The sequence below is a fragment of the Oreochromis niloticus genome, linkage group LG18, assembly GCF_001858045.2.
Source record: "Oreochromis niloticus isolate F11D_XX linkage group LG18, O_niloticus_UMD_NMBU, whole genome shotgun sequence".
NCBI classification, from domain to species: Eukaryota; Metazoa; Chordata; class Actinopteri; order Cichliformes; family Cichlidae; genus Oreochromis; species Oreochromis niloticus.
In genome coordinates, this window is record NC_031982.2 from 17525728 (window position 1) to 17552884 (window position 27157).

The following is a 27157-nucleotide window of genomic DNA, read 5'->3' on the forward strand; positions in this document are numbered from 1 at the left end:
CACTATTTTACCCTTGATCTTACACAGATTGAGAGTGAAGTTTTACTCTTTAGTTGTTTGATGGTAGCTTTAAATATCTGTTAAAAAACTTCATAAATAAATAAAAGCAGTGCATGAGATATCATGAAAGACCCAAGATTTACCTTCTGAAGGAGGCTGATTTGGACCGCTGGAGATCTTTATAATATGTGTGAGTAATTTTAACTCGGTCTATGTTAATGTAATAAAGTGACTAGTCTAAAAAAAAAACTAAAAAAAAACCTGACGGTTTGAATATTTGTAGTACACCCATGAACTACTGAGGAAATAAAATGTACATTTATGAAACATTAAAAAGTTGTAGCCTAATTTAAACTTACTTATATATTAAAGATTTTAAACGGTAGGTTATAATTTCTTACAATTATATATTTCATTATGTCATGAATATGTATTTACTTGTACAGCAGCCATATGAAAGGTGATTATGTGGGTGGGGGTTGGCAGGAAATTAAAGTCTGTGTATGAGTAGTGAGGGTGAGAACAAACAAATGGAAGGGGGCAGAGGGAGGAGGCCAAAGCGAGGGGAGGTAGGTTGAAAGGGGAGGGAAGAAGGCAGACACCCACGGCGGAGCGGTAGGAGGACTATCCCATGCCAGGACTTGTGGCGGCTGCAGCGGTAGCCTGGACTAGAGGGAGTGTTTTGGAGGCATAGGAGAAATAGCAGCAGCAGCGTTTCCCTTTTTTTTCAGGATACGAGCAAGATTTTATTTTATTTCCAGCAGTGACAGAAAGGAGCGAAAAGAGCCCCTGGGTCCAAGCAAACTCCGAATAGGCAGAGAGCGCATTCCAGCAGAGGAAAATGAGCCTCCCAGCCCGCAGTAAGCCTGTTTGACGGCTGAGGGCTCTTTGAGACTCCGGACTTTATCATATTCCTTTTCTTTCTACAGCTTAAACTTACATAAAAAAGGAGGAAAAGAAGAATCCCCCCTCCCCCCCAAAAAAACAAGTCGTCGCTTTCACTTTAAAAAGGTAAGGCATGTTGTCCGAAACAGTTCGCCAGAAGAAGACAGGAGTTTTAACTCTGGCTGGTCAGTGCTTTAAAAAGCGGGATGAGACTTCCACTCTGTGGAGAACTTTTCAACAGTCACACTGCAGTGAGGTCGTCCAGAGAGTAAAACAGGGCAATTCTTTGTATTTACTTTGGTTAGAAACAGGGTGTGCGTGCGTGCGTGTGTGCGCGCGCTCTGGTATAAAAATTCTGAAAACAGGGAAGCGAGTCATTCATTCTCATCTGATTTTTTTAATGTCTTTATTTTTACATCATGTTTTTAAATAGAACCATTTAAATGCCTTTAACTGAAACTTCATAAAGTCAGGGTTAGTAGTCTTTTTAGCTTTTAAACGTTTCCCCCAGTGAATTGTATTCTGCAGTAGCTATAATTTGGGGTTCCTTGCTGTTGTGGGCTATGGTCTACTGAAGACCTTTTATAATGTGAAACATATGGGACTGTTCTTGTGGAGGACTTGCGTCCAGTAGTCCAAAAAGCTTCAAAGAGATAGGGCCTACCTTTCTGTTTGGGGTGTTGTACTCGTGGACAAATATTCGAGAGACACGACTGATTAAGAAAGTTTGTCTTTTTTCTTTCTGTCTGTCTTTTGAGTTTCAGCTGCTGCATGGTATGTGCAGCCTTAAGGCTATGATTCTTAGGCAGCCATTGTTGATGACATGCACAAGTGTCCTTATATGATAGCAGCTACAGCTCCTCTTCACCTGAATATTGCTTTCCTCCTTTCCCTCCAGTGAAGAGTCTACGTCTTCCTGCATTTACACTCTCTTGCAGCTAGCTTGTGAGTTGTTGTGAGCATTTTGCAAGCTGAACTCTTCCAAGATTTGGTTTAATTTAGAGTTGCATGACTAATATCTACCCCTCCAGGCGAAAAGAAATGAGTCAGAAACACAGAGTTATTATCATTATTATTATTATTTTTCATGACTGGTAACAGGAGGCACTTAAAAAGGGCTGGCAGAGCAACACATGAATGGGGATCCCGATAGTGTAGTTTGGACAGGTGGGTTGGCAGAGGGTTGGGACTGTGTACTGTAAGCAGAACACTGTGATCCCAGCATGAGACAGAGCAGTGGGGCATTTCATTTTGTCACAGCACCACTCTCTGTACATGTGCAACTCATTAAACATATAGGAGACCTGGAGAACGAAGGAGAATGAAAGCAATAAAGTGGCAAAAATTGTTTTAAAGAAAAAGAGAGGGTGGCGGGGATAGAAAAAGGGAGAGTGCTAACGTAATCCATTCTGGATCACATTCCACGCTGACCCTGGGATTGAAAATGGTAATTAGGGACTGCTTTAGGAGCCTTCTGGGTGCACAGATTTGCTCAGAGCCAGGGCTGTCATTTTTATTTCCTTCAAAATGCCTCGTGAAAATGTGAGACAAATACATGCTAGAGTTCCAGAGTTACAAAATAAACGTACTAAAAATACTCTGCATCCACGTCTGTGGCTTTTTTCAATAGTTCTCAGGGCTTGTTTATTTCAGTCCTTCAGCAGTGAATGGGTGTCAAAGCCACAGCATAAACATACAGAGCCCCTGACAGGAAAAGGCCTGAACAAACTGTGGCCTTGTCCTTCTCTGGGCTCTTAAAAGCCTGTCATGTCTCTGTGAGCATGTTATTCCACAGCATGGTGCCACACTCACGCCAAGTATGAATACATGGCGGTTTTCGAATGGTGAAGCTGATGGTATCAGAGTTATTAGAAGGCTGTTAGATGTAATCGCTTAATATTATCAGGGGACTCCAGCCACACGACAGAGGGAGAAAAAAACAAATGGGTTCTGCTTGCTGGAGAGTGCATGAAAAAGTCTTTTGTACGGGACAAAGAAAGAATTAAAGCTAAATGCAGTGTAGGAAAACATTTTTGTCCGGCAGCAGCCTGCAGGCAGCCAGACTTCCTGAAGCATTTTATGGCACTTTAGGTGTTACTCAGGTTTGCAGACAACAGCTTCGAAGGCTGTTAATCTTTCCAAATTCTCCCAAAGAGACAGCAGTGTTATGCATGTGTACCTGCTTTTTCCATAGGTATTTAATAGAGGACTTCTACGTGCTGGGAAGTTTTGAGGTTTATCACCTCAACGTTGGCTGAGGCTGCGCTCACTCTGTATCAGATAAAGCAAGCTTGATCATTTTTTTCGTTTCAGTCCCATCATTTCAGTTTAATTGACCTGTGAAAATATTCAAGCTGTCTCAGAAATGGAGGCTGTTGCCGCAGCATGTCAATCACAGGACTGAAGTTTGAGCCAACAGAACCAATTTGGGAGTGTGAATGGGGGAAGGGATCCCCTGATTGCTTTCATATGTGCTCTTTTTTTTGTTTCGCTCCGTCTCATCTTGTTTCTTAGTGATTTGCAAGCTATCCTCTTGACTATGCATTGGGGAATTTAGTTAGGTAATATCGATTTGTTTTGGATTCTAATAATGGCTTGTAATACAAATTTGTCATGTTTTCAATAGGCTTTTACAAGCAAGATAGTAAATCCAAAATTAAAATAATGCATTGATTAGTTCTGAAAATCACATATCCTGCACACATTTTAAAGCTTAGGGTTTATTTGTCATTGTAGCAGTGATGTTTTCAGAAAAAAATAATATGCAGCATTCTCCCTAAACTTGAAAATTACATTTTTCTTTCTTTAATCTCAACAAGCCTATTTCTTCTACTAGTTTGTGCACATATTACGTTACATATTAAATTCACTAATGGAAAATCCAGTTAGGGATGCTGTAGACAGCTTAATCACAAAGTTGCACATAGATCAGTTTAGTTGCTGAGGCTCTGTAGAGTCTTATTATTTGTGAGTGACAAGTATGTAAAGTTTTTGCCAACCCTTGTTACCACAATAGACTTTAAAATAAACAGCCATGAGGTCATTGCTCACATGATCAGGCTGTGATTTAACCCACAGGGCTTGCCCATGTCTGGATACAAAGACGGTCCTCATTGGTTTTTTTGCCCTATTCCACGATGCCGCTTCTTTTATCTCATGGTTCACCTGCTCGTGCAGAGTGGAAGATTCCATGTGGTGGCCAGGTGATGGGTGTGGCCCGTTAAAAAGGCCTTCATCCCAGCACGCTTCACCGTACTCTCCTCAATATTTCATTACTCATAAAGGAATGTTTGATTAATTTATTTTCAGCAAGGTTTCAGGTAAGAAAGGCATTTGGAATGAGTCCTAAGTGATGGTCATGCGTGTGTGAACGTGGCTGACAGCAGCAATGTAGCCTAGTCAAGCACCTACCTGCAAGGGTTGGAGCTTGGGGAGCCAGACACACCCTAATCCCCCAACATCCTGACCTTAGTAAACCTGTTGCAGCTTGTTCACCGTAAAACCTGGCAACCTCGAATCTCTCTCCGTCTCCCGCACTCCTCTACCAGCCTTGCTCTCACAGTGCCATGGGTGGGCTCTGGATTTGAGTTCCTTGGTACTGCTTATTCTGTCTTTGTGAGCTAATGCTGTGCCTCAAACCAGGAACAAAAGCAGTCAGTGCAAATTAAAGACCAATTATCTTTAGTGCGTGCTGGGGCAAGCTGCTCTCGGTGGACTGAGTGAAGGGTGGGAGAATTGAGAGGAAAATGCTGATTACTGCAGTGCCACTGCACATGAATGTTTCATATGAAAAATCGAATACTACTTAGAAGTTCTGTCACGTGTTATGTCATTTTTAGATACTGGCTACATTTGCGCATCTTTAGAGATGGGTTCCGCCCATTTGAACTGGGTGGAAACCTTTCCTTTTTCACTCTGTTTAGTGGTATAATTAAAAATTTATTAGTTTCTTGTTGGAAAATTGCAGATTTTTTTTTTTTTTTTTTTTTTTTTAAACTTTTGAACAAAGCCAGACTAAAGCTTCATTTTTAACTTTATGAACTTAAAAGTTATGTCTCTAAAGAAGAAGGGAACACGTTAAAGTTTTGCTTTAAAATACAATTATACTGCTTCTTGCAGAAAATTGAGCCAGTATCATTCTTTGGCACTCCTGGGTCACACTAATGTTAAATGTTGGTTAAGTTGATACCTTTTCCACACAGTTAGCACAGTACTTTGACACTTTCAAAATATTACTGTGCCTTCTTCCCATTGCCATGCCCTGGACGCAGAGCCTAAGCCCTGGCCTGTCTGTTTATTAATTTCCCATTAGTCAACAGTTTTTCCTTAAAGTCACTAGGGAAATAAACTAACCCGGTCATTAGCTTCAACGACCTGAGGACCTGAGCGCCTCCTCCACCAACACACACACTCACAAAAACACAGCACAGTCCCTACCAGTGATGACCTCTTCACATGGCCTCTTTCATTCCGCTCTGAGGGTTCATTTAAGCCATGGCTACACTGTCCCTGATTTATGGCTCCCTCACTGTGCCCCTTCAAAGTGATGGGCTGTAGCCTGCAGTCGTCTCAGAGTTAATTAATGGACGCATTCTCGACAGGATCGTTTAATCACAACAAACAATCGGGTTCAGTCAAGAAGAGCGATGATGATGTCTTTGGCAGCTTTAGCAATGTGCTTCTGTTTTTGTGAGTGTGCTTGTGAAAAATTTAATATTTGGGGGAAAAAAAAAAAAAGATTCAGATTCTGTTGAACAGTAGTCTCTTACAAATGCAAGACAGGAGTATAAATCATTTCTTAACCCGAGATTTGGTTTCATGTACAGACAGTTTTCTGTTTATAAAATTTAGCATAACACAGTTTTCCAAAAAGAAAAAAATCTGGTTCTCGAATCTTAGTTAATTAACTCTTCACTGATAGGAAATTAAATTGAAAGACAGATCAGTACTGGCTTTAATTTTGAATGTAAGAGCACATGAAGAACGAAAGAAAGCTTAAGAGTTGAAGACTTTAATTCATCAAAAACGTAATTTTTGGAACTATTTTAATCCCTTTTAATTTGAAAATTTCTTGTCACAAGCAGGAGACAGAATTCTGTAACCAAGCTGGACTTCAGTCTATAAAGACTTAGGTTTTCCACACTAACTTATGACTATGAGGTCAGTTGGCAACAACTTGCTACTCTCTTGCTGCCGAGCCGTACAGAGTGACAAAGAGGCCGTACTAAGATACCGAGATAAGAGAGCAAGAGAAGAGTCTGTGGGATGTGTTGAGTAGCAGTGGGAGACTGGCTCTTCCTAGACCACCATAGCAGGAAGTTCATGGCCATGAGGTCACAGGGACACACCGTCACTCAGGGATTTACAGAAACTGGTTTCAACCGGAGTTCTTTGAAAGTTTTCTTTGTCTTTGTCATTGTTGCTGTGGATCACTGACTGCGGTTCCTAGATTGCTCATGTCCAGTCTTCTCCTGTGTCTTTTTGCAGTCCAGAGAAGTTAATTATCTGTCATGCTCAAAAGGTTAAAAAGATTGCGATATGTTGTATTGTCTAAGAGAGTATAGTATCTGTGGCACACACTGCTGACCGTTGCTGTGTAAACACAGTATGCTGTGTCATACAATCTGGCATTGAAGTCATTCCCTAAAGTTATCTATGAGAACACGTACACAATGAAAAAAGCTGAGGACTTTGACCATCAAATATTGACTTGAGTCACCTGCAGTGCTGTGAGACTGAAGGGCTTTTTCCTCTTGTGTCTCTGCTTGGATATTTTTTAACAGGAAAGCCAAAGATTCATAATGGAGGAGGGATATGAACTCGACCTTACGTATATCACAGAGCGTATCATAGCTGTGTCCTTCCCCCGGGGGTGCACCGAGGAGATCTACTCACACAACCTGAAGGATGTCACGCGTATGCTCAAGTCCAAGCATGCAGACAATTACCTGGTCAGTGCCGGTCCATTTGCTGCTCTCCCCTAGAAATGTGCTGTAACTGTGTTGAAAGTGTTGAAAGGTGGTGGGCTTTCATGTAATCTTGACTTGATCCCAGAGGGATTTCATGCATTTGTAAGAACTTTTGTTAAGGAAGAATGCAGAAATCTTAGAGACAACATTTTAAGACCTGTGCTTTGTTGTGTTATGTTTTCTTTAGATCATCAACCTGTCAGAGAAAAGACAAGATCTCTCTAGAATGAACCCAAAGGTAAGGCATCTGGCATTTACTTCAAATAGCGCAACTGTACACCTCTGTCAGTCTACTTGATTAACTCAGGCTAGTGAGCAAATGTGAGCAAGATATTATTGATTTGTAAAGCATAGGGACAGAGGATGAGTCTTGTGGTTGTGAGCGATAGTGTGTGTGTTCACGTGTCTAATGGTGTTGTTTTTAGACCCTGGATACAGGCTGGCCTGACCTGCATGCTCCACCTTTGGATAAGATCTGCACCATTTGTAAGGCCATGGAGAGCTGGCTCAATGCTGATCCGCTACATGTGGTTGTTATACACTGCAGGGTGAGCACCTACAGAACCTTTATACAAATATGATATTGTAAAACATAAACAACAACAACAGTTTAAGACTAAGTGTGATTTGATCAGATTTGGTTAACATCTACTGAGCAGTCCACCAGCTGTCATGAGAATGTGGTTTTAAATGTTTGCTGAATCTGGGTAAGTGCAAACCAGTGAGAGAAAGGAAAAACACTAAATAAGCAGAAAACAGTTATGTGAAATAAACAATGTGGTTCTGCAGTGTGGTGCAAAAGTCTCAAGGCACCTGTTCATTTTAATGTTTTGCTAGAAAAATGGGAAATGGGTACAGTGATTTATTGGAATATGTGCAAAAATGCTTGGAAATACAATATATAGACAAACGAACAAACAAAAACAGAGTTTGTGCAGTTCTTACAAACTTGAATGTCAGCAAGTTGCTATGACCACCTTTATTCTTTGACACAGCCAGAATTCGATTGGGGAAAATTTCTTCTAATTTCTATAACTGGTCCTCAGGAATAGTTCTGCAGGCATCTTGAAGGACATTCAAAGTTCTTTTTTGGATGTTCTCTATCAAGATGATCCCAAACTGCTTCAGTAATATTGAGGTCGGGGCTCTGGGGAGGTGCGGTAAAGCATAATCAGATGCTTTCCAGATGGTATTAGATAATTGATCAAAATCCGATGAATCAAAATCTGATGGTATTTTTCTGCAGTCATAATTTTGATAAGATCCCCAACACCACTGGCTGAAATGGAGCCTCATACCTTGAAAATACCTCCACTGTGCCTCACAGATTGCTGTATAGACTCACTCTACAGCAGTTTGGCCACCTTCGTACAACTGATGAAACTAAAAATCTTAAATTTGCCCCTCATTTTCTGTTAGGTTGTTGTGTAATTTGGCACACCTCAGCCTTTTCTCTCTGTTTGCCTTATTAAGAAGGGCTTCTTGAAGGCCACCTTTCATCCACAGAGACCATTTCTGATGAGGATTTGACAAACAATAGATGGATCAACTAAAGGGCAGATGTTCTGCTGTGGATAGTTTTTTTTAATTGGCACTTTTCTATTTGTCCTCCACTTGTCTAGTTTCCGTAATTCGGCTATAAGCTCTTTCTAAAGTTTCTTTTTTGTGTAAACACTATTAATTTATATATATAACTGTGTTATCCCTGGCAGTTTGCTAATAATAAAGTATCTAAAGATAAAGATCTTTGCTAAGTTGTCTGATATGTGTAGACACAACACTGGTTCACCCTTTAAGTTGGTACATTTTTACACTTGAATGATTCTTAGGTCAGTGTTAAATGGGTTGTTAAACAAACAAAAAACATTCATCTGAAAATAGTAAAGTACACGGACTGGATTGAAAATGAATAAGCAGCAAATATCCAAAGGAAAGCTTTGAAAGACCTCCAGAAAGCCTGGAGAAATGTTGCTCAAGACTACCTTAAAACATTTTATCTTAAAAACAACATTTAATCTTTACAAAAAAAAAGTCTGGCTCAGTGGAAGCAAAAAAAGAAATGAGAGGTGACTCATGACTTTTGGACAATACTGTTCGTTTGGCTGGAACTTGTGTTTATGAAGACTGTGGGGGGCCTTTTGGCTTTGGTTTCATTTTTAGTAAAACTGCTGGTGCTGCGTGTGTAGTGAATCATCTCCTGTTTTTTTTAGGGTGGCAAGGGTCGAATTGGCGTTGTCATCTCTTCGTTTGTGCATTTCACTGACGTGTCAGCCAGGTAACCAACACCGTGTGTCACATTTCTCATGTTTTGTTACTATAAATGATGTTTTTTTCTTTTTCCTCTGAAGTCATGATTCATCATACTATGTGCAACCGCTCACTTCTGGTGGTGAAGCAGTATGAACAACAAACCACAACAATTCACGAAGACTCGATATGTTGTGTTTTTGTAGACGATAAGCAATGTCAAACCAACCACCAGGAGTTTATTCACCTCCTTTAATTTCGGGTTAAGGTGAATCAGAAAGTGAGTCAAAAGAAAAGTCACTTCTCTCAGATTCAAAGAAAAGCCACACGATTTAAGCAATGAATCACCCCGTATTGAATTGCATGAATCAACTTAGAAACATGTTAGTTACTTAAATGCCTTCTGGCCACAGTGTCAGTTTCAATGTATTTTTTTTTTATCATGAAGAAAACAGATTATAATTTTCTGACCAAGCAAGCAAATTCGGAAGTGCCGAAGGTTTAAGTAAAGGCTGATATTGACACAACCTGCTGTTATGTCACTGCGTAGATTCTTTCTGCACACAGCAGACAGTGTGGCATGGCCATATATTGGCTCCTAATTCAGACAGTCTGTGCTTTTCTTAGCACTTACTTCCCACTGAGGAATACCATTGCAGTAAGGTGAATGTGAAAGACAGGGGGCAAAAGAGAGGTGGAGAAAGAGATAGGAAAACACAATGGGACAGATTTACAATGGAATAGATTCCGGGGTGGGGGGAGGAGATGAGCGAGATGGCCGATGACAGTAACAGAGCTTTGGTGAAAGGGCTCCAGAGCCTGTTGGTTTTAGGTCTGTCTGAATAGCCAAGCTGCGCACACACTCTGGCCTCTCTGTGTCCTCCTCTCCCCCTCTGTGTTTACTTAAAGCTGGCATTCCCTTCCTCTCTGTTGGAATCCTCTGTTTCTCTGGTTACTTTCCCTCTTGTCTATGCATGTATGCGTGTGTGTGTGTGTGTGTGTGTGTGTGTGTGTGTGTGTGCGTGTGTCTCTGTGTATGTATGCATTGCCTTAATTGGATGTTACAGTTCACACTATTCAATTATAGAGGAGAGTATAATCTTTCTCTTGAGTCATAATTACCTAAAGCGTTTTACGTGTCTCTCTCTTTCTGTCAAAGTGCTGACCAGGCGTTGGACCGCTTCGCCATGAGGAAATACTACGATGATAAGGTCTCAGCTCTGATGACACCTTCACAGAAGCGGTAAGACCCAAAACATAAGCACGCCCTTCTATTTGGTAATAGAGCTTTAGCAGTGTGTTTGGCTCCTCACTGACCCACGTCTCCATCCAAACAATCAGATCCCAGACCCAGCTGATACCATACAATTCATTCAGTCCCCATGCTGTTTGTTTACTTTTTGAGCTGACAGCTAGTCATTGTTTATCATTTTAATAGGATCCCATGGTAACCTGATGTAATCTTAAACCTACATATCTCGCTCACACTCATGTCTCTTGGGCAAAACTGGTTTATCATTTCTGTCTAGTCTCTGTGCTTATCAGTGATAAACAGTAATGACGACAGTTACTGTTTTCTAGAGATACTAGACGGCAGATTCTGATTTTTTTCAACAGAGTTGTGCTGGCCGTTTTCTTTTTTTTCCCACATATTTAGCATAAGCAAAGCTGATGTGGCATTCTCACCTTGCAAAAAACCAAATAAGTCTGTTGTTCCAAAATGCTGAAGTGCTGTCAGGTTTGGAAAAAATATCTTAGCGATGTCACTTTACCTGTGAAAAATACATCTTTTTTTACAGAAAGGTCTGTAATAGCATCAGGGGTATTTACCAGGCAAGGTCAATGTAATGAAAAGATATTATCAAGTTGCATTATGGGAGCTGAATGAGCCAACATTTGGAGACTGACTCTAGTGGCTAAAAGACAGGATATCTTGGCTTCAATGAACAATGACATTGTTCTTTTTATATCTCACTTTTCAGTCCCCCTTCCCACTGAATATGTAATACTAAATCACTGAAGCAATACAAAGTCTTGTGTAATGTTGATATCCACCTCCGCTTTCCTCTCAGGTATGTTTGGATCCTCAACAGCCTGCTAAGCGGATCCATGAAGATCAATGCCTCCCCCTTGTTCTTGCACTGCGTCATCCTTCATGGGATTCCAGATTTCAACTCCGCAAGAGGTTAAACACATATTGTTTATCACTGTATATAGTTTCAAAGAAAATACCCTCACTTCTAGCATGGCACAAAGAAAGGAATTCGGAGACAGCCACATCAGAGTTCGAGGGGTAAACAAAAGTGGAGTCTGATTGGAACCGTGTCTCTCTTTTTCCAACTCTCACAAGCATGCTCAAACAGATAGAGGTTGTTTACATAAACAGAACTGAAGAAATGAACTTCCCAGTTCCCAGTAAAACCATGGGAACACACACATGCGCATTTTCGTGTGTACACGTAAATTGCTGTTTTCGCTAATTTTACTGAAACAACAAAAAGGTTTTCATCACATCGTGGAGCTCAAATCCCTTTCTCACAGCAGCAGCTTATCACACTTCAGCTGTGAGCAAAACAAGCCAGGAAGCGTCTCCTGAATATTTTAGCTAACTGGCTTCTCGAGGTCTTGATAAGAAGGAACCTGTGACTAACATTTCGAAAACACTTTGTCCTTTTTTTATATATAGTATGCTGTCCTTACATCAAGGTCTACCAGGGAATGCAAGCAGTGTATTCATCTGGAGTCTAGTAAGTAGCTTACACATGTGGTACAGTAATTTGAACATTATAGTTTACTTCAAAGTATGTTGGAAGGCTTTAAAGCAGTTTTCTGTTTTAGTTAGTTTAATGTTAATTGGAATTAGTTACTGCTTTCTGTAAATATCTGTAATTGCTTCCACACTCTGGCTCCATGCGACAGACTTCTCTGTTGTTTTTGTTTAAGTCACATTGGTCCAGGCCACAGAGACCGTGTATGCATCACGCTGGAGCCTGCGCAGCTCCTAAAAGGGGACATCATGGTAGGGAAAAAAACAAACTGCGTTTTCAGATGTTGCGAAATCTGTGTCATCGTGACATTTGTTTGTTTTGTCTCTTGTAGATTAAATGCTATCATAAAAGTGAGGTGACTTCAGAGCGTGAGGTTATTTTCCGGGTGCAGTTTCACACAGGAGCAGTACAGGGTTACAACCTGATGTTTGAAAAAGAGGACATGGAGACTGCCAACAAAGGTAGACGTAGAAAAAAAATCCCATGAACAGATCTCATCACCCCGCTGATAGTAAACAGCAACTCCTCTACTCTACACAGCATCTGCGAGGTTCAGCTTGAACTTAATTTAGACATGCTGCTTTTAGACCAATAATTTGGTTTCCCCAAACATGTTACAATTACCGAGAGAGCTGCAAACTAACAGCAACTTTCATCTTACTGGTTCTGGCTCTCATTTATGCACTTTTCTCCTTTGTGGTGTCAATTCAGATCCCAGATTTCCAGATTATGGTAAAGTGGAGCTGGTTTTCTCCGAGGGACCAGAGAAAATCCCAGGTAGACTTCTAATCCTTTATCTTTATTTAAAATTACTATAGGGAGTAGTAGGAAAATTTGAAAACCAGATACAATGTTCTCTTCTACTTTTACGTGCTGTCCTGTGCTCTGGTCTTCTCCCTCTGCCCCCTGATGAGAAGGGAAATGTAGTGTGAAGTGTGTGCTGACAGAGAGGCAAAGAAGCACAGCATGTGCTGCAACAGAGGCCCCACAAACTATGTGGGGCCTCTGTGCAGGTCTGATATACAACGAAATGTATATATTTCTATTGTCTTCTCTGTTTCTGATTAAGTCTTTTGGTCATCAGCCATATTGTGGTGGCACTTTCTATTACAGCTTGGTAATAATGTGGTTCCTGAGTAGTAATAAGAAGGTAATAATATGGAAATAGCCAGTTATTAACACTTAAATACCAAGTATACCTAGTAATAACTAGGTAATATGTTCTGTCAACAGTGGTTATACTTGAGTAATATTAAACTGATATTTACATAATTAGGAAAGAAGTGTGGAAACAAACTGTGCATTGGTTGACAACACTAGTTAATAAAATGGGGCTATAGGTTATATAATAACAATATAATCACCTTCTAGCAATAACATAGTAACATCTGAACATGTGAATTTTTATATACTGAAATATATTGAATACTAATATAGTTGAATGTGCTTTGTTTCTCCTCTAAGGTCGCAATTTAAATATTGTGTTTGCTGCTGTGGCTAATGACGTGGACAATGAGCAGTAGTTTATGTGTAATAACCAGCAATCATGAGTGTAAAATACAAAACTTCACATTTCTAGTAATATTTCCAGCATTTAAACCTAGGACTCCAAAAATATGTCAGTATTTGCTAAATGTAAATAAATAATAATGACTCAAGGTTAGGTTTATGCTATACAGATTATTTGTTGCTACACTAATAGAATACAGGCCATGGTTCTGACAAGATTTGAGCAAATGTAAAAAAAAAATGAGCACACTTTAACATTCTGACCGTATGACAGCTCAGCTTAGCTGCCTTTTAATAATAAAACAATTTCTCTGAATATGAATTTGCGTTTTCATTCGTAATGGCATTCAGTTTGTTTGTTACATATGCTACCAAGGTTACCAAGCTGTAATAGAAAGAGCTACCAGTAATATTTTTGCTGATGATTTTGGGTCTTAAATAAAAACCTTAAATTTATTTTATCTTAGTTTGTAGTCATCCCACAAATTAAATAAAACTGATTCTTTAAAAATTTAAAATAAAAATGTTCAGAAACAGAGATGGGCAGTAACGCGTTACTTGTAACGCGTTACTGTAATCTGATTACTTTTTTCAAGTAACGAGTAATGTAAGGGATTACTATTGCAAAAACGGTAATTAGATTACCGTTACTTTCACGTAGGAACGCTGCGTTACTGCGTTACTAAAACCGTGATTTTTTTGCGAGAATGTCTCATGACAGTGACGTAAGCGAGTGCGACGTTCGTGACAACAGCTGTCTGCAGATCAATAATGGATAATATATCGAGTGCAGGAGAGAGTGTAGCATGCAGCGTTTAAAGCGTGGAAGTACTGACCTTACTTTGAGTTTGATTCCATAAAAAGTGACAAAAACATTAGTGTCCACTGTTCACTGCGTGGGAAGAAAACTTCTTTTTAAACCCCTAAACTTCCAAGCAAGCACCAAGTGCGCTACGACGTAATGTGAAATTCACAGAGAAACTCGCGGATTCTTCCACTGACCGCTGCGGCACACCTGCACCAGGGTAAACCTCCGCCTAACCCACTCCTGCTTTATAGGTGAAAATAGAGCAACAGGACCGCTGAGTCTTTGACTTTATTTATTTTCTGCTGTGTTTTACTTGCATCTATTTGAAAGAGTGAGTGTAAACACAAAAAAAATTTTTATTTTATGTGCTGGAATGTGCAGAAAATAGGTTTAAATGTTAAACAAATTTCTTCCAGTCAGAGAATGTTGCATATAATTTAATTTTTGCTTGATACATAAAGTTAAAAGATTAAAACTAATAAAACAAGTTTTAAAAAGAGACTTTTCTATTTGATTACATTTTGTATGATGAATTATGCAGAAAAAGTAGAACTGGACTGAAAGATCTATCGCTTTATCACCCATTCAGGTTGTAAATCGTGTTTTTAAAAAGTAACTAAGTAATTAATTACTTTTGAAAATAAGTAATCAGTAAAGTAACGGGATTACTTTTGGGGGAAGTAATCAGTAATTAGTTACTGATTACTTTTTTCAAGTAACTTGACCAACACTGTTCAGAAATGACATGGCTTTCCTGCTATCAGATTAATGAGAAGGGTCAGCGCTACTTTCCAGTCACTTTATGATATATATGACACTACAGCCATCCAGCTTAACATAGCATACAAACTGGACAGTAATGGGGGTTTTTTGTTTGTTTTTTTATTCCAGGTGCTGACAAGTGGAAAAATGGAGGAGATGTTATTGTGGACTACAACACAGCAGATCCTCTAACTCGCTGGGACTCGTACCAGAACATCTGTGATGGCGAAGGTACTGTTGTGATGCCTCAGTGGTCTTTACGTGACTCACGAGACTAGTATTCATCCAGCTTTATTTCCTTATCATTTTCCCAGCTTTCAGTGCGTTCTTTCTCTTTTACATTTACACCAACACATGCACCCTTTTTTTTCTCTCTTGGTTATTAACCCCCCTTAACAGGGCCTGTTGTGCATGTTAATGAGTGGCTACAGCGTTATAGTAATAACATCCACGCACAGTCACCGCTACATGTTATGGGTGTTTACATAGGAGTGGGACTTCAATCCAAGTTATGACATTTTCGAAGAGAAACTTTCATTTTAGACTCCAGGGTGATGGAAATGGCATGGAGTGTATCTGTGTGAGGGATAGGGAGGATTGTTGTTGTATGCAGGAAATGCTGGGTTCAAAGGAAGAGCAGTCAGTTCTCAGGAGATTTCTGTTTTGTTGTTTCATGAAATGAATAGGCATGCTTTAACCCACTCACACATACACACTCTCACTACCGCCCACACACATTCACACACAGACACACGCACATATATACATATATATATTCTCACACACACACAGAGCCACCCTGTCGGGGCGTCCCGTCCTAGCTGTGGTTGTTGCTCTCCACTCGACCACAGAATTCACAACAACCTCCCAGAATAGAGCAACGTGGTGGTGGCATTAAAACACAGATCCACCCTGTTCCAGAATTCATTGAGTGTTTTTATAAGCTAAGTTCAGCATGCCTTTTTGTGTTGCTTTTTTTTGCTTTCATTTGAAATACTCCAATAGATTTCTTCATGCTCACTTCTGGGAATGCAATAAAAACACAACCACTCAAACTTAAGGATTCATCAAAGCAAAGCAATGACAACAACAAAGAAGCATTTTTTCTATTGCCTCGATTCCCGAGCATTCATGTGGGATATTTACAGCCTTATTTTTCTCATGTAAACACTAAATTTGAGAAGCAAGACTAGGAGCTTTGTTGGAATTCTACATCCACTTACCACCCCGTCTTCTGGCAGGACTAGTTTACTTCCACGAGGCTGTCACTCGGAGCTTCGTCAGGAGGAGGAAGTCTGGGAAACGTTTGCCACTTAAGTGCTAATGTTTTGAAAAGAAAACCTGATTTACTTCAGTGGCTTTTCTTCAGTCATCAGTGTGTGTTTATCCCCTTGTGTGAATTGATGGCTAACAAATTATTAATTCAAGAAAGGTTGTTGACTGTTTTTTTTCATTTTTGTTTTTTTTAAATGTATGTGGCTGGCAGTGTTAATTTTTTTTTATTTAAATAGAAAGGGGGGATATCCATGGAAATGTCTCCTCTTTGCTGTAAATAATCCAGTGTTGTCAGCGTTTTTCATCGGACTTTTTCCCTAATTAAAATGCAGTTCTGTAAAATCTGGTCACAGCAACCAATATATAATGTCCTAATTATAACATAGAATACAAATAGTTCAAAAATGTTAACCCACATTAAATGAAAGCAGATCCTGTAAAAGTTGATTAAATGGTTTTGAATGATACTTTGAATCAATGAGGCTTTGATACTTGAAATCCTCTGACAAATTAACTAAAAAATGGATAGATGTCTTTTTTTTTAAATTTCTTTTTAAATCATAGACGGTTACATTTTGTTCTTGTTTTTCATTTGAAGTGATCATTTGGACTTGAGGGTGAAGTTTCAAATTAGCTATGGAGCAAGCTGTGTTATTTGCAAAATTACATTCACTTTATTTAAAAAAAATAAGCTCCAAAACGCACAAATCCTATAAAAATGTTTAAAAAGTCAAGTTCAATGACATATTAGTTGAGTGTCTAGTGTTTCTTTCCTCTGTAAAGTTGAGCATCTCAACATGAGATGGGAGATTGACTCATATTTGGAAGAATCGCATGAACTTTAATTTTCAACACTTCTGCATCGGTTTTATTTTTAAGTACTTGGACGAGGTAAATTTGCCATCATGTGGGAATAGCTACAGATCATTCCTGCAATCGGGAATGGCTGGATTGAAAGGGCCAGTGAAGCATGGAGAATCTCAATTTAACTAAGTATACTGAATTTTAGGAAAGACTAGCATCAGATATACACCTATAAAATGAAACTGTTGACTTAAGCCACTGAAAGACTGTATCTCTGCTGTTTCTAAGTACTGTGTTGACCATGTCAACTCCAAAACTAAGAAAATAAAACTTTCCTCATGGTGAGATACTGCTAGGGTTGAGTATTGTTCAATAATAGTCATTATTTGTTCACCTCTTTGTACAGTGGAATTTAAAGTGATTCCCTGTGTGCGGCAGTATACAGATCGTAGGCACATGCAGAAGGCTGGGTGGAAGCAAATGAGGATGCTCATCATCATTATGTGTTTGACTCACATTTTTGGCATTCGTGGGGTGCGGGATGGTAGTAACTGAGAAGGAATGGAAAGGGTTGGGTAATTGCATAGGCATACAACCAGACCTCCTCCTGTGATACAAAAGCAGCTGGAGGAGCAGTCCTGGTTTCGCTGCTTTCGTGCACTGTAATTGGTAGATTATTCAGAGACTGACCATACCACAACAGCCAAAATGATGAGTGCTTGATGTAAATGGTTTGACTGATTTTCTTAGGTTTGCTACCTAAGAACACATTTGGTCAACCATCTATGGCTTTCTTAATGTCAAGATTGGTAAAACTGTTTTGAAAACAATGCGTGAACCCCGTAATTGGGTTTGAGGCACATCTGTTTCTTGCCTGCATTGTGCATGAGGGCATCGGGCGTGTAATTTCACGACACACAAGAGTAAAAGAAAAACAAACTTGGCTGCCACTTTTCGTGAAATTTGCCCCGAGCTCCCTGCAGACGCTAATGACTGCTTTAATTGAAAAGTGTCTTTTTGAGGAGCGAAAATTTCTTGAAGTACAAGAATGTTGTTTTCATTCTTTGATCTTCTCTGGCCTGCCCTCTCTCTTTTCTTTCATCTCCTGATTTTTTTTTTTTTTTTTTCTCTTCCCCCTCTTCTCTACCCAATGGGGTAGTCCCCTAATACAGGGCAAGAGGTTGAGGCGGGCTGGTTTCCTCCAGCCCGCCTCAGCTCCTTAGTCCCGCCTCACTTGTTTACATTCCTCTGCCCTTATTTGGAGAACTCAAGGTCCCCCCTCGCCACCACCCCAGCCCTCCCTCTTCCCTTGTATAGAGTGCAAACACCTTCCTGGCAGTGAAAGAAAGCAGGGCCAACTTATTCGAAGTCTCTGAATTTGCCCCTTACGATTACCTGCGTGTTAAAAGCAATGTCTGCTCCTCTGTGCATTCATCGCCTGTTCTGCTCTTCAAGTTTTATTTCACCGGAGGCTGGGATTGTCTTGTTTGCTTACCTGGCAGGGACAGTGAAGGTAAGAGATTTTATTCTGCAGCCAAATGGGTGGCCATGAAGGAGGAGGCAAGGTGTGGGGGGGGGGGGGGGGGTGATGATGAGAGGGGTTGATGAAGAAAGATGGCTAGTATTCCGATTTAGAGGTTCAAACCTGCTTAAACCTTAGTAGAAGGAATTTCTACCAAGACTGGGCAAAAAGAATCCCAGCAGCACATGCCTGAAGGCAGTTTTTAAAAGTGCATTTTGCGTGACTGGGGGGGAGCCATGCAGAGAGAGGGAGGTGGGCTTTTATCATGCATGTCTGGCATTCAAATCCTCTGGTTGTGGATTGACTGAAAAGCAAGTACTTTAAAGCAGTAGGCTAAGGAAGAATTGTAGGAGTCATGTTCCCTGCTCTCTTTTGTTGTAGCGGAGGGAGAGTGACAGTGAGACGGCAGTTCTGCTTACTTGGCAACATTGTTCCCTCACCCTTGGAATTCAACTCCAGACCTCATTTTGCAAGATGTCTAGCATGGCTGAAACCAGATTTTTCTATTGTCGTGCATGCCGTGATTTAGCTCGGCCTTTCAAAATGACTGACCTCTAGAGATTTATCTGTTACTTCTGAGGATTAAGGAGCTTGTTTGGACATATGCTGAGGGTCAAGGGGCAAGAGCGAGGGAGTTGGGTGGCTTCATCACAGCTGGGTGAGGAATGCAGGGGTCAGAGAAGATCCACAGCTGTCCGACTGTTGCAGCAGAAGACAGAGGACTTCACATCTCGTATATAATCTATATAATGAAGACCACCTTTTGCCTGTTATACACGCTACTCTACTACTGCTACTACTAAACAAGCACTCTAACTGTTGGCCTAATGGGAAAGGATGAGTAGAATATCTTTAGTTGAAGTAAGTTTAGATTACAGAAAAAATATGTGGTTGAGCCTACATAACATTACACTTTTTTTCCCAACACATCTAATTTAATGACTTGTCTCAGTTCAGTATTATAAGTCGCATCTCTCTCTTCTCGTACTCTGTCTTGTAGTCTGTTGTCATGGTCACGTGAGGCGTGAGTGTTTGGCGTCTGTAGTGAGTCCTCTTGTTAACAGAGTCTTCTCTGTCTGTGGTTTCTTGTCCCGTTTGTGTTTGTGAGTCTCTGCTGTTTGTGCGTCTCTGTGTGTGCCCATACCAGCTGACTGTATGAAGCGCCGCATCTCTTCTGTTTTGCAGCACCACGCTCTCAAGGCCTAACACAGGACAGGACGGCAAACAAGAGGAGCCCCACCAGAGGAGACGTCGCGCTGGCCCAAGGGCCGCGCACAACCTCCGCCACCTCTAGCCCTGACCACAGTGACCACGCTCTCTCTGTCAGCAGTGACTCAGGCTTATCTAGCACTTCCCTGTGGGCGGACAAACCCACACCTGTCGCCAGCGCTACCACCACCACCTCCGTCAAAGCTAACCAGGGACCAAGTCAGCAGGAAAAGGTCCAGCTAAAGCGCCTCCTGAGTGGTTTTGGCCTTGAGGATCCGTCACTGGAGGAGATGACTGACGAAGGCTCTAGAGTGGGCGTCCAGCAGGTAGTCCCAGCGCAGGTGCACATCAATGGAGACCCACAAACCCGAGAGAGGGAAACAGACATTCTTGATGATGAAGTCATTACAGGTCACGATCTGCACAGTGTGGACAGCTTAGGAACCTTGTCGTCATCGTGCCACAAGAGCAGCCAGAACTCCCTGCTGTCAGATGGCTTTGGGAGTCCCGGAGGGGAGGAGCAGCAAAGCCAAAGCCAACACCACATCCACCATGTCGCACCTCATCCTATCGAGGACTATGAGAGATCCTATGCTGAGGCTAGAAGGGGCTGTCTGAGCTACAGGAGCAACTCTATAGCCTCCTCTAATCCCAGCAATGCCCCTGTGCCCCAGCAGCATGTCTACAGACAGGGAAGCTATTCCACACAGTCCTGGGTTCGGCAGCAGCAAATGGTTGCCGCGCAACACTTTACCTATATGCCAGAGGATGGAAACGATGCAAATCGATTCCACGGGAACAAGCAGGGTGGTAGTCTACCTAAAGCAGGCCTGCCCGCTGAACCACAGGGCCTTACCAGGGACTCTGCAGCAGATCTTATTAGAAACGCCGCACCCCACAAAGAACAAACGTCGATAAACAACAACAATAACAACAAACGGGATGAGGAGTTCAAATCTCTCACGAAGGACATCGACAACTCCATCGACCAGCTCAATCAGCTGATCATGGATCTGGATCCCACGTTTGTGCCGAGCCACGGCAGCTCCATTAAGAGAAAAGGTGGGGCACCGGTCAACGGCTCCGTCGGCAAATGTTCAAACGGCATCAACCTCAGATTCAGCGATAATAACTCAGCAGACCTGAAAAGCACACAGCAGACAGGTAAGATAGTCAGTCTGGGTGTGGTGGTGGTGGTGATGGTGTTGATGTGGTGTTGTCCTGGAAAAAAATGTATGACTAACCTCAGACAGGGAAGGTGTTTGCCTTGATGCAGCAAATAAACACAGAAAAAATATATATATAAGCAGCAAGACCTATTTCATCCCAAGTTGTTTTTCTCCAGCACCATCAGCTTTTCTTCCACCTCACTCAAGAGCGAACATAACAAAGCACACCTTCTCTCCCCTTCCCACCTGGCGTGTTTTAGTGGCAGAAATAGCAGGGTTGTTGCCAGGTTTTCAGATGTTTTCAGATATTTTCTGAGGAAAGAGCGCTGTCCTGACTTGTTTTTAGCTGTGTGTTTAGCTATCTGAGGGCGGGATCAGTGTGGTACATGAAGACACAGAGCAGCTATCGTCCTCTCTTCTGAACCTTACCGTCTCAGTGTTTGTTAATAGAGATTTCATCGTGTGCACACAGATATGTCCACAATAAGTGACTATCGTGCACTGAAAGCTCATTGTTGTGTATAGATGTTCAAAGCACCACGTTTGACATGTGCGCTTCATTCCTTCATTTAACATTAATCTTCTTTATTGCGTGCCGGTTGTAGTCAGCATCACGCTTCCATCTTTTCTTTTGAGTTCTTATCCATGATTCTGTGATGCTGAAACATCTGCTTTGATTGTTGTTAGACTTGCTGAGCAAACACGGGTTATGCAACATGATGGCTATAGTATCTACAACGATAAAGTTATTTCCTCTTCCTTCAAGTTGAAACTGATTCTTGGAGTCATGCTGAGGTTCTTGAAAAGCTGCAAAAGAATTCACATTATCTCCTTCCGTACCTCTCTGCTTCTGTCTACAAGCAGTAAAATTTAATACAGCCTCACATTTCTAATAAATAGCTTCTGCTGGTTTCTGAATATATCTACGTGGATGAATTACAGCATGTATTCGTGGTTGTAGGGGGGGCACAAAATAGGGAGGCCTGAGGAATTTCCAGAAGAGGAACAAGTCAGCCCGCAGGCGATGTTTCTTTCCGTTTGATTCAACAGGCATACCTGTCTGCACATATCCACTACATGGGTGCACCATTCCAAGTAAAAAAAAAAAATGCCAAAGGCGCTAACTTTTCTCATTTGCAAATAACCTGTGGGAAGCATAAGAGTGTTTGTTTATAAAAGTTCTTCACGATAAAGGATGTCTGTTTAAAGAAGTTCATGCTTTGGGCCTTTTTTTGTGCTTTCAAAGTTGCATCTAGGATCTATGCAGCTAGACCAATCACGTCTTTATTTACTTGTGTTCATCATGTTATTGCTTGTAGCTTCCAAGCTGTTACTCTTTTAAGCATAACACTAACTGTTGCGCCTTTTAGCTTCATTAAAAGGTGTAAAAAGAACATTAGGGCTATGGAGAGAAGTTACGGTATTTTTATTTTGCAAATGGAACTGAATAGGACATGCAGATTCCTTGCTTTTATTTTTGTTAATTATTGTTTGCTTGCTTATAGTGTTAACTAAAAATGATCATCTGAAATTCATTATTAGCCTGGTCAAGTGACAAGCAACATTAGAAGGCATTCAGAAACATAATTCCAACATGGCACAAACTACCTTACCGGTAATTGTCTAGGTATCCCTTTCCCCCCCACAATACTGTAGATAATGTATTATACTTCCCATCCCATCCTTACTCTTGAAGCCATGATAGGTTACAGAAATAATGGCATTAAAAACTGAAGGATTGGAGGAATGTGTCTTGGTTGGCAAATTCATGCTTACAAACAGAGCAAATATACCTATTTTCTACTCAGCCGCAGTACTGTGCAAAAGCCTTGAAGACCCTCGCACACCACACATTTCTTTATATTTTTGGCGTAAATGGGGAAATAAGTGCAATAATCTTCGTGCAAACATACACAGAAATACAGTCAATAAGCCAAAAAGAGTTTGTATAATTTTAACATGCTTGAAAGTTGATTTTTGGTATGACAACCTTTATTCGTCGACGTAACCTGAGCTCTCTTGGGCAGCTTTCTTGTCATTTCTTTAAGCAGCCTTTAGGAATAGTTCTCCAGGCTTCTTGAAGGATACTCAAAGCGTTTCTTTGGATGTTGGCTGCCTTTTGTGTAATAATGATTACTGGTAGTGTTCCATATCAGATGCTTTCCACTTTGTATTGCTGATGATGATGGTGACGGCACTTTTCTGCACTCATGAGTCCATCAACTTTGAGAAGATCTTCAACACCACTGGCTGAAGTGAAGCCCCAAATCATGACAGAGCCTCCACCGTGTTTTACAGATGACTGTAGACTATTCCTGTTGTACCTCTATCTTGACCTCCTCCATACACTTCAAATAGTGATTCCTCACTCCATATGACCTGTTGCCTCTGATTTTCGGTCTAGATCTTACGTAATGTGGCATACCTCAGCCTTTTCTTCCTGTTTCCCTTCCTTCCCCTCCATTGAAACCATGAAACCATTTCTGATGAGGCTTCAATGGACAGCAGATCAGCTGAAGGGCCAGATGCATATCTCGAGTCCTGTGTCAGGTCTTTACTGGATCTTGTTTTTTTCTCATTTCTTAAGGACAAGACTTTCAGATACTAGTCATCGGCTGTAGAGTGGGGGGTTTTTTTGTTTGCTTGTTTTTTAGACATAGCACTTCTTCTTTTCTCCTCCACTTGTCCAACATGCCGAAATGCTTGAATGATTAAAGTGGTTTAACAAGCAAAAAATCCTCTGAAAATGATCAGCTACAAGGACTAGAACATAAGGTGAAAAAAAGCAGCCAATGTCCAAAGAAAAACTTTCAAAGACCTTCAGAAAGCCTGGAGAACTATTCAAGACCACTTTCAAAATATTAGAGATTTGGCTCCTTAGAAGGAAAAATATAAAGAAATAAGGGGTGGCTCAAGAGTTTTGCAAAGTACTCTACATAGACCTGCAGTAAGAAGAAATAATGTGATTTATGAATACAGCTCTGTCTGTGTCATCTATAGTTGCCTCAGACAAAGTGATTAATGAGGCCAGGCATTAGCATTCTTCAGGCCTGAGAGGTCAGAACTCACTGGGAGGGCCCAAATTAACACCCTGGTGCTGAGTGGCCGCACTCTTCAGAGCAGTCACAACACTGAACACCCTTCACCCCGAATACACACTGAACACCATCTAGCTAGACCTCCGACATTCCTCAGCTGTCCACTCAAAACATTACACAAGTGGCAAACCTTTTCACTTTTGTGCATGCCCAAATTCAGATGTAACACATTCCCAAACTGTTCCACATAAAGCCTAATTATATTATGATAAACGCAATTGTGTTATCATAATATATTGTTATTCCTGTGCTATACTGTGTCTGATTCAATGAGTCTAAGTAAGATGTAATTAAAAACTTACAACATGACAGACGTGAAGACTGGAGTGGAACACATTAAACTGCTTTCATATTGAAGACATTTGCCATTTGATTCACTGTAATCAGAAGAAAAGTGTTAGAAATACTGTGATTACTCTTTGTAACCATACTGCTTCAAAAAGTTTTTTAGGAATTCATTTTAGACAAACACTGTCTGCACTGTGCGTACTTTCCTCAAAGGTACCAAAGGTCAAAGCACCACTGTTTCTCATCGGTGTCTTTAAGGCACTTCACTTCCCTGAAAGCAGTGATGCATGTAAATCTGTTAACATTTAATGACCTTCTTGCTGCTGTCTACCTGTGTGTATGCAGCTGTCCAATCCAGTGAAGGACGAGTGGGCATAACACGGACTCTGAGTTGCCAAGGAAGGGACGTCATAGATCATCCAGGCTTCTGTAACTCAAGATGGGGTGAAACAGAGGAGTACAGAGGCCAACGGAGATACCCCCCCTGTGTACCACAGTCCCAGGTAGATACAGCACATGTGTGCAGTATATGTAAGTGACCTCTTTCCCTCTTAACTTTCAGTTCTGGTTATACATACGTGTGTAATGTTTGTTTCAGCATTCCATATTCTATCGAAGTGACAGTGCGGATTACAGATCCAATGGCCCAGATGTAGATAGTAGTGACATACCTCCACCCACTCCTGCATTCCCCATCTCTCCACCAACACCTTATGGTAAGTAGACTGCAGTTCAGTTTTCATACATGCACTAAAGGCCTGAGGGAGATGTGTGGAATGATCTAGATGCCTACCACCATAGAAAAATTGGAATAAGTATCAACCAGCCTTCTGATACAAATGCAGTTTGGCACCCATGTGATTTCCACCTCTGTCTGCTTGTGCAGTCTGAGAATAACATCATATTCACAGCAAGCAAGTGATGGTCTGTTCCCTGCCTGCTGGACGCTTTACTCAGATGTACCCCTCACCCAATCCATTACTTCCAGAATTGAGAATGTGACTGATTTGTGTCGTGTGCTCCATGTGAATACAGGCAGTGGTGGGCGATGATCCTACCAGTGTGGGGAAACAGCTTATTTTTCTCTGTCACTGTCACCGGATTTCTCAGTGCAGTTGATAATGTGTGTTTGCGACCTTCGTTAAATGTCCCATGCTCATGTGCTTTGTGTTTTCAGTGAAAAACTTCTCAGAAGTGACTCACCACAGGAATACTCCATCTCCCAGCATGCAATCTTTTGGAGGCTACAGAACCGACCACGGTGGGTTCTTTAAAGTTCTTCAAACTGAGCTTGGTTTTTTTTGTGTGTGTGTGTGTGTGTGTGTTCTTTTTCTGAGAAATTAAAATGAAACAATAGAAAAACAAACAACACAACAATACAAACAATAATAATATATATAGTGTATGTTTTTTTTTTGTTTTGTTTTTTTTAGCATGTTTTCATTACAAAAGAGACAGGACAGGCATTTTGGATTTTTCCTGCGTTACATTATAATAATGCTTGCATTGTTTGCTGTGCAATTTCAGCAGTTTTGAGACAGATGGTAGAAGTTGTCTCAAAAGCAGGGAGATTCCTAACCATTGTCTGCCCTTCATGGTTGGTTTTTAAAGAATGTCTGCATGGTCACGACCTGCACAAAAAAACCCTTTTTTGGGACATAACTGTGTTGTTTTTTTTATATTAAAATCTTTTTTTTCTTCATGTTTTTCTTGTTTTTCTTTGGGCTTTATCCAGTGCAGAAAAAAACCCAGACTGTGAGATTGTTTTTAGAGACGGATGGATGGAGTTTAAGAAAGAGTGCATTTATAGCACTTTGTTGCTACAGGCCTGGTGGACTTTCCAGAATTCTTAAATGTTACCTTTTTTTATATTTACTCCTTGTCATAGAGCTCTCTCAAAACTATGAAACTGATTTAAACGTCAATCTAAAGTCTGGTGTTTGATCCAATCCAGAGATAAAATCCCTCTATAGATCAAACCCGTTTGTTTCCATAGAGATCTACAGTATGTCTAAAGGTTGTAGGTCCTGGGAGCAGATCTGTGCCCCTGCTGTGCCTCTTACTACCTCAGATATTCAGGCAAGAATCGCTGCATTCAGCCCTGCCACATCTCCATGGTTACTGTGGGTCAGGAAGCATGGCACAAGAAAAACAACTTCTCCTCCCCATGAAAGTGTCTCTGTGTACACAAGGGGAAATGGGGACAAGAAGAAACCAGTTACTCTTTCAGTTTTGCACCTCTTGTTTCCATAAACCCGGAGAAAACCTGCCTGCAAAGACACAGTTTGAGTTTTTGGGGATGTCAGTGTGCCCAGACTGACTGAAATAAAGCTTTAGGTAATTGTTGGTGTAGGCGTTTAATTTGTAGCTACTGTTAAGTCTTATTTGCTGAACACCTGGGTGGGTATAAGGTCATACGAACAGTTCTGGTTACATTTCAACTACAATTGTAAGTATTTGTTACTTGAAAGAACACCAACCTTTTCCCCTGTGATTTATTTCACGTGTTGCAGAAAGTTTTTTTTCTTTTTTGCACATTTAAACTTTTCAGAGCTGCTTTTTTTTTTTTTTTTTTCAGCTTTTCTCTCCATACTTAACCCTGCTTATGTTTAATTTCTTTTAAAGTTATAAAATGCATACCTTGAAATGTGCTTTCTAACAGAACCCAGGGAATATTCAGAGATCAACCATTTCGGAGTGGAGAGTTTGCCAGACTCCTCCATTAACTGCCACAGGACACAAAGTTCCTCGTACTCTGCCTCTATTGTTGGGAGCCTTCAGCAGACAGACAGGTAGAGCTCAGACTTACACAAAACCTCCAAGTTTTGTGTAAGTCTTTTTTTT

At 40.8% G+C, this 27157-nt stretch overlaps 1 protein-coding gene across 2 annotated transcripts in view; it reads left to right on the forward strand.

Annotated features, from left to right (window-relative positions):
• The first annotated feature begins 541 nt into the window (after nt 1–541).
• The window catches only part of LOC100706702 (tensin-3), a 33587-nt gene continuing 6971 nt past the window's right edge, over nt 542–27157 (forward strand). Inside the window, exons 1-17 of one of the 2 annotated variants that reach the window (XM_003437889.4) lie at nt 542–1011; nt 6669–6836; nt 7042–7092; nt 7280–7402; nt 9065–9129; nt 10261–10344; nt 11174–11286; nt 11788–11848; nt 12045–12120; nt 12201–12330; nt 12581–12646; nt 15078–15179; nt 19735–20922; nt 24659–24816; nt 24912–25029; nt 25491–25574; nt 26976–27105. In XM_003437889.4, coding sequence (XP_003437937.1) covers nt 6687–6836; nt 7042–7092; nt 7280–7402; nt 9065–9129; nt 10261–10344; nt 11174–11286; nt 11788–11848; nt 12045–12120; nt 12201–12330; nt 12581–12646; nt 15078–15179; nt 19735–20922; nt 24659–24816; nt 24912–25029; nt 25491–25574; nt 26976–27105 — 2699 coding nt within the window. In that variant the 5' untranslated portion in view covers nt 542–1011; nt 6669–6686. Of the gene's footprint in view, nt 1012–6668; nt 6837–7041; nt 7093–7279; nt 7403–9064; nt 9130–10260; nt 10345–11173; nt 11287–11787; nt 11849–12044; nt 12121–12200; nt 12331–12580; nt 12647–15077; nt 15180–19734; nt 20923–24658; nt 24817–24911; nt 25030–25490; nt 25575–26975; nt 27106–27157 lie in introns of those variants that run through there. The other variant, XM_019347706.2, reaches the window with a different exon arrangement.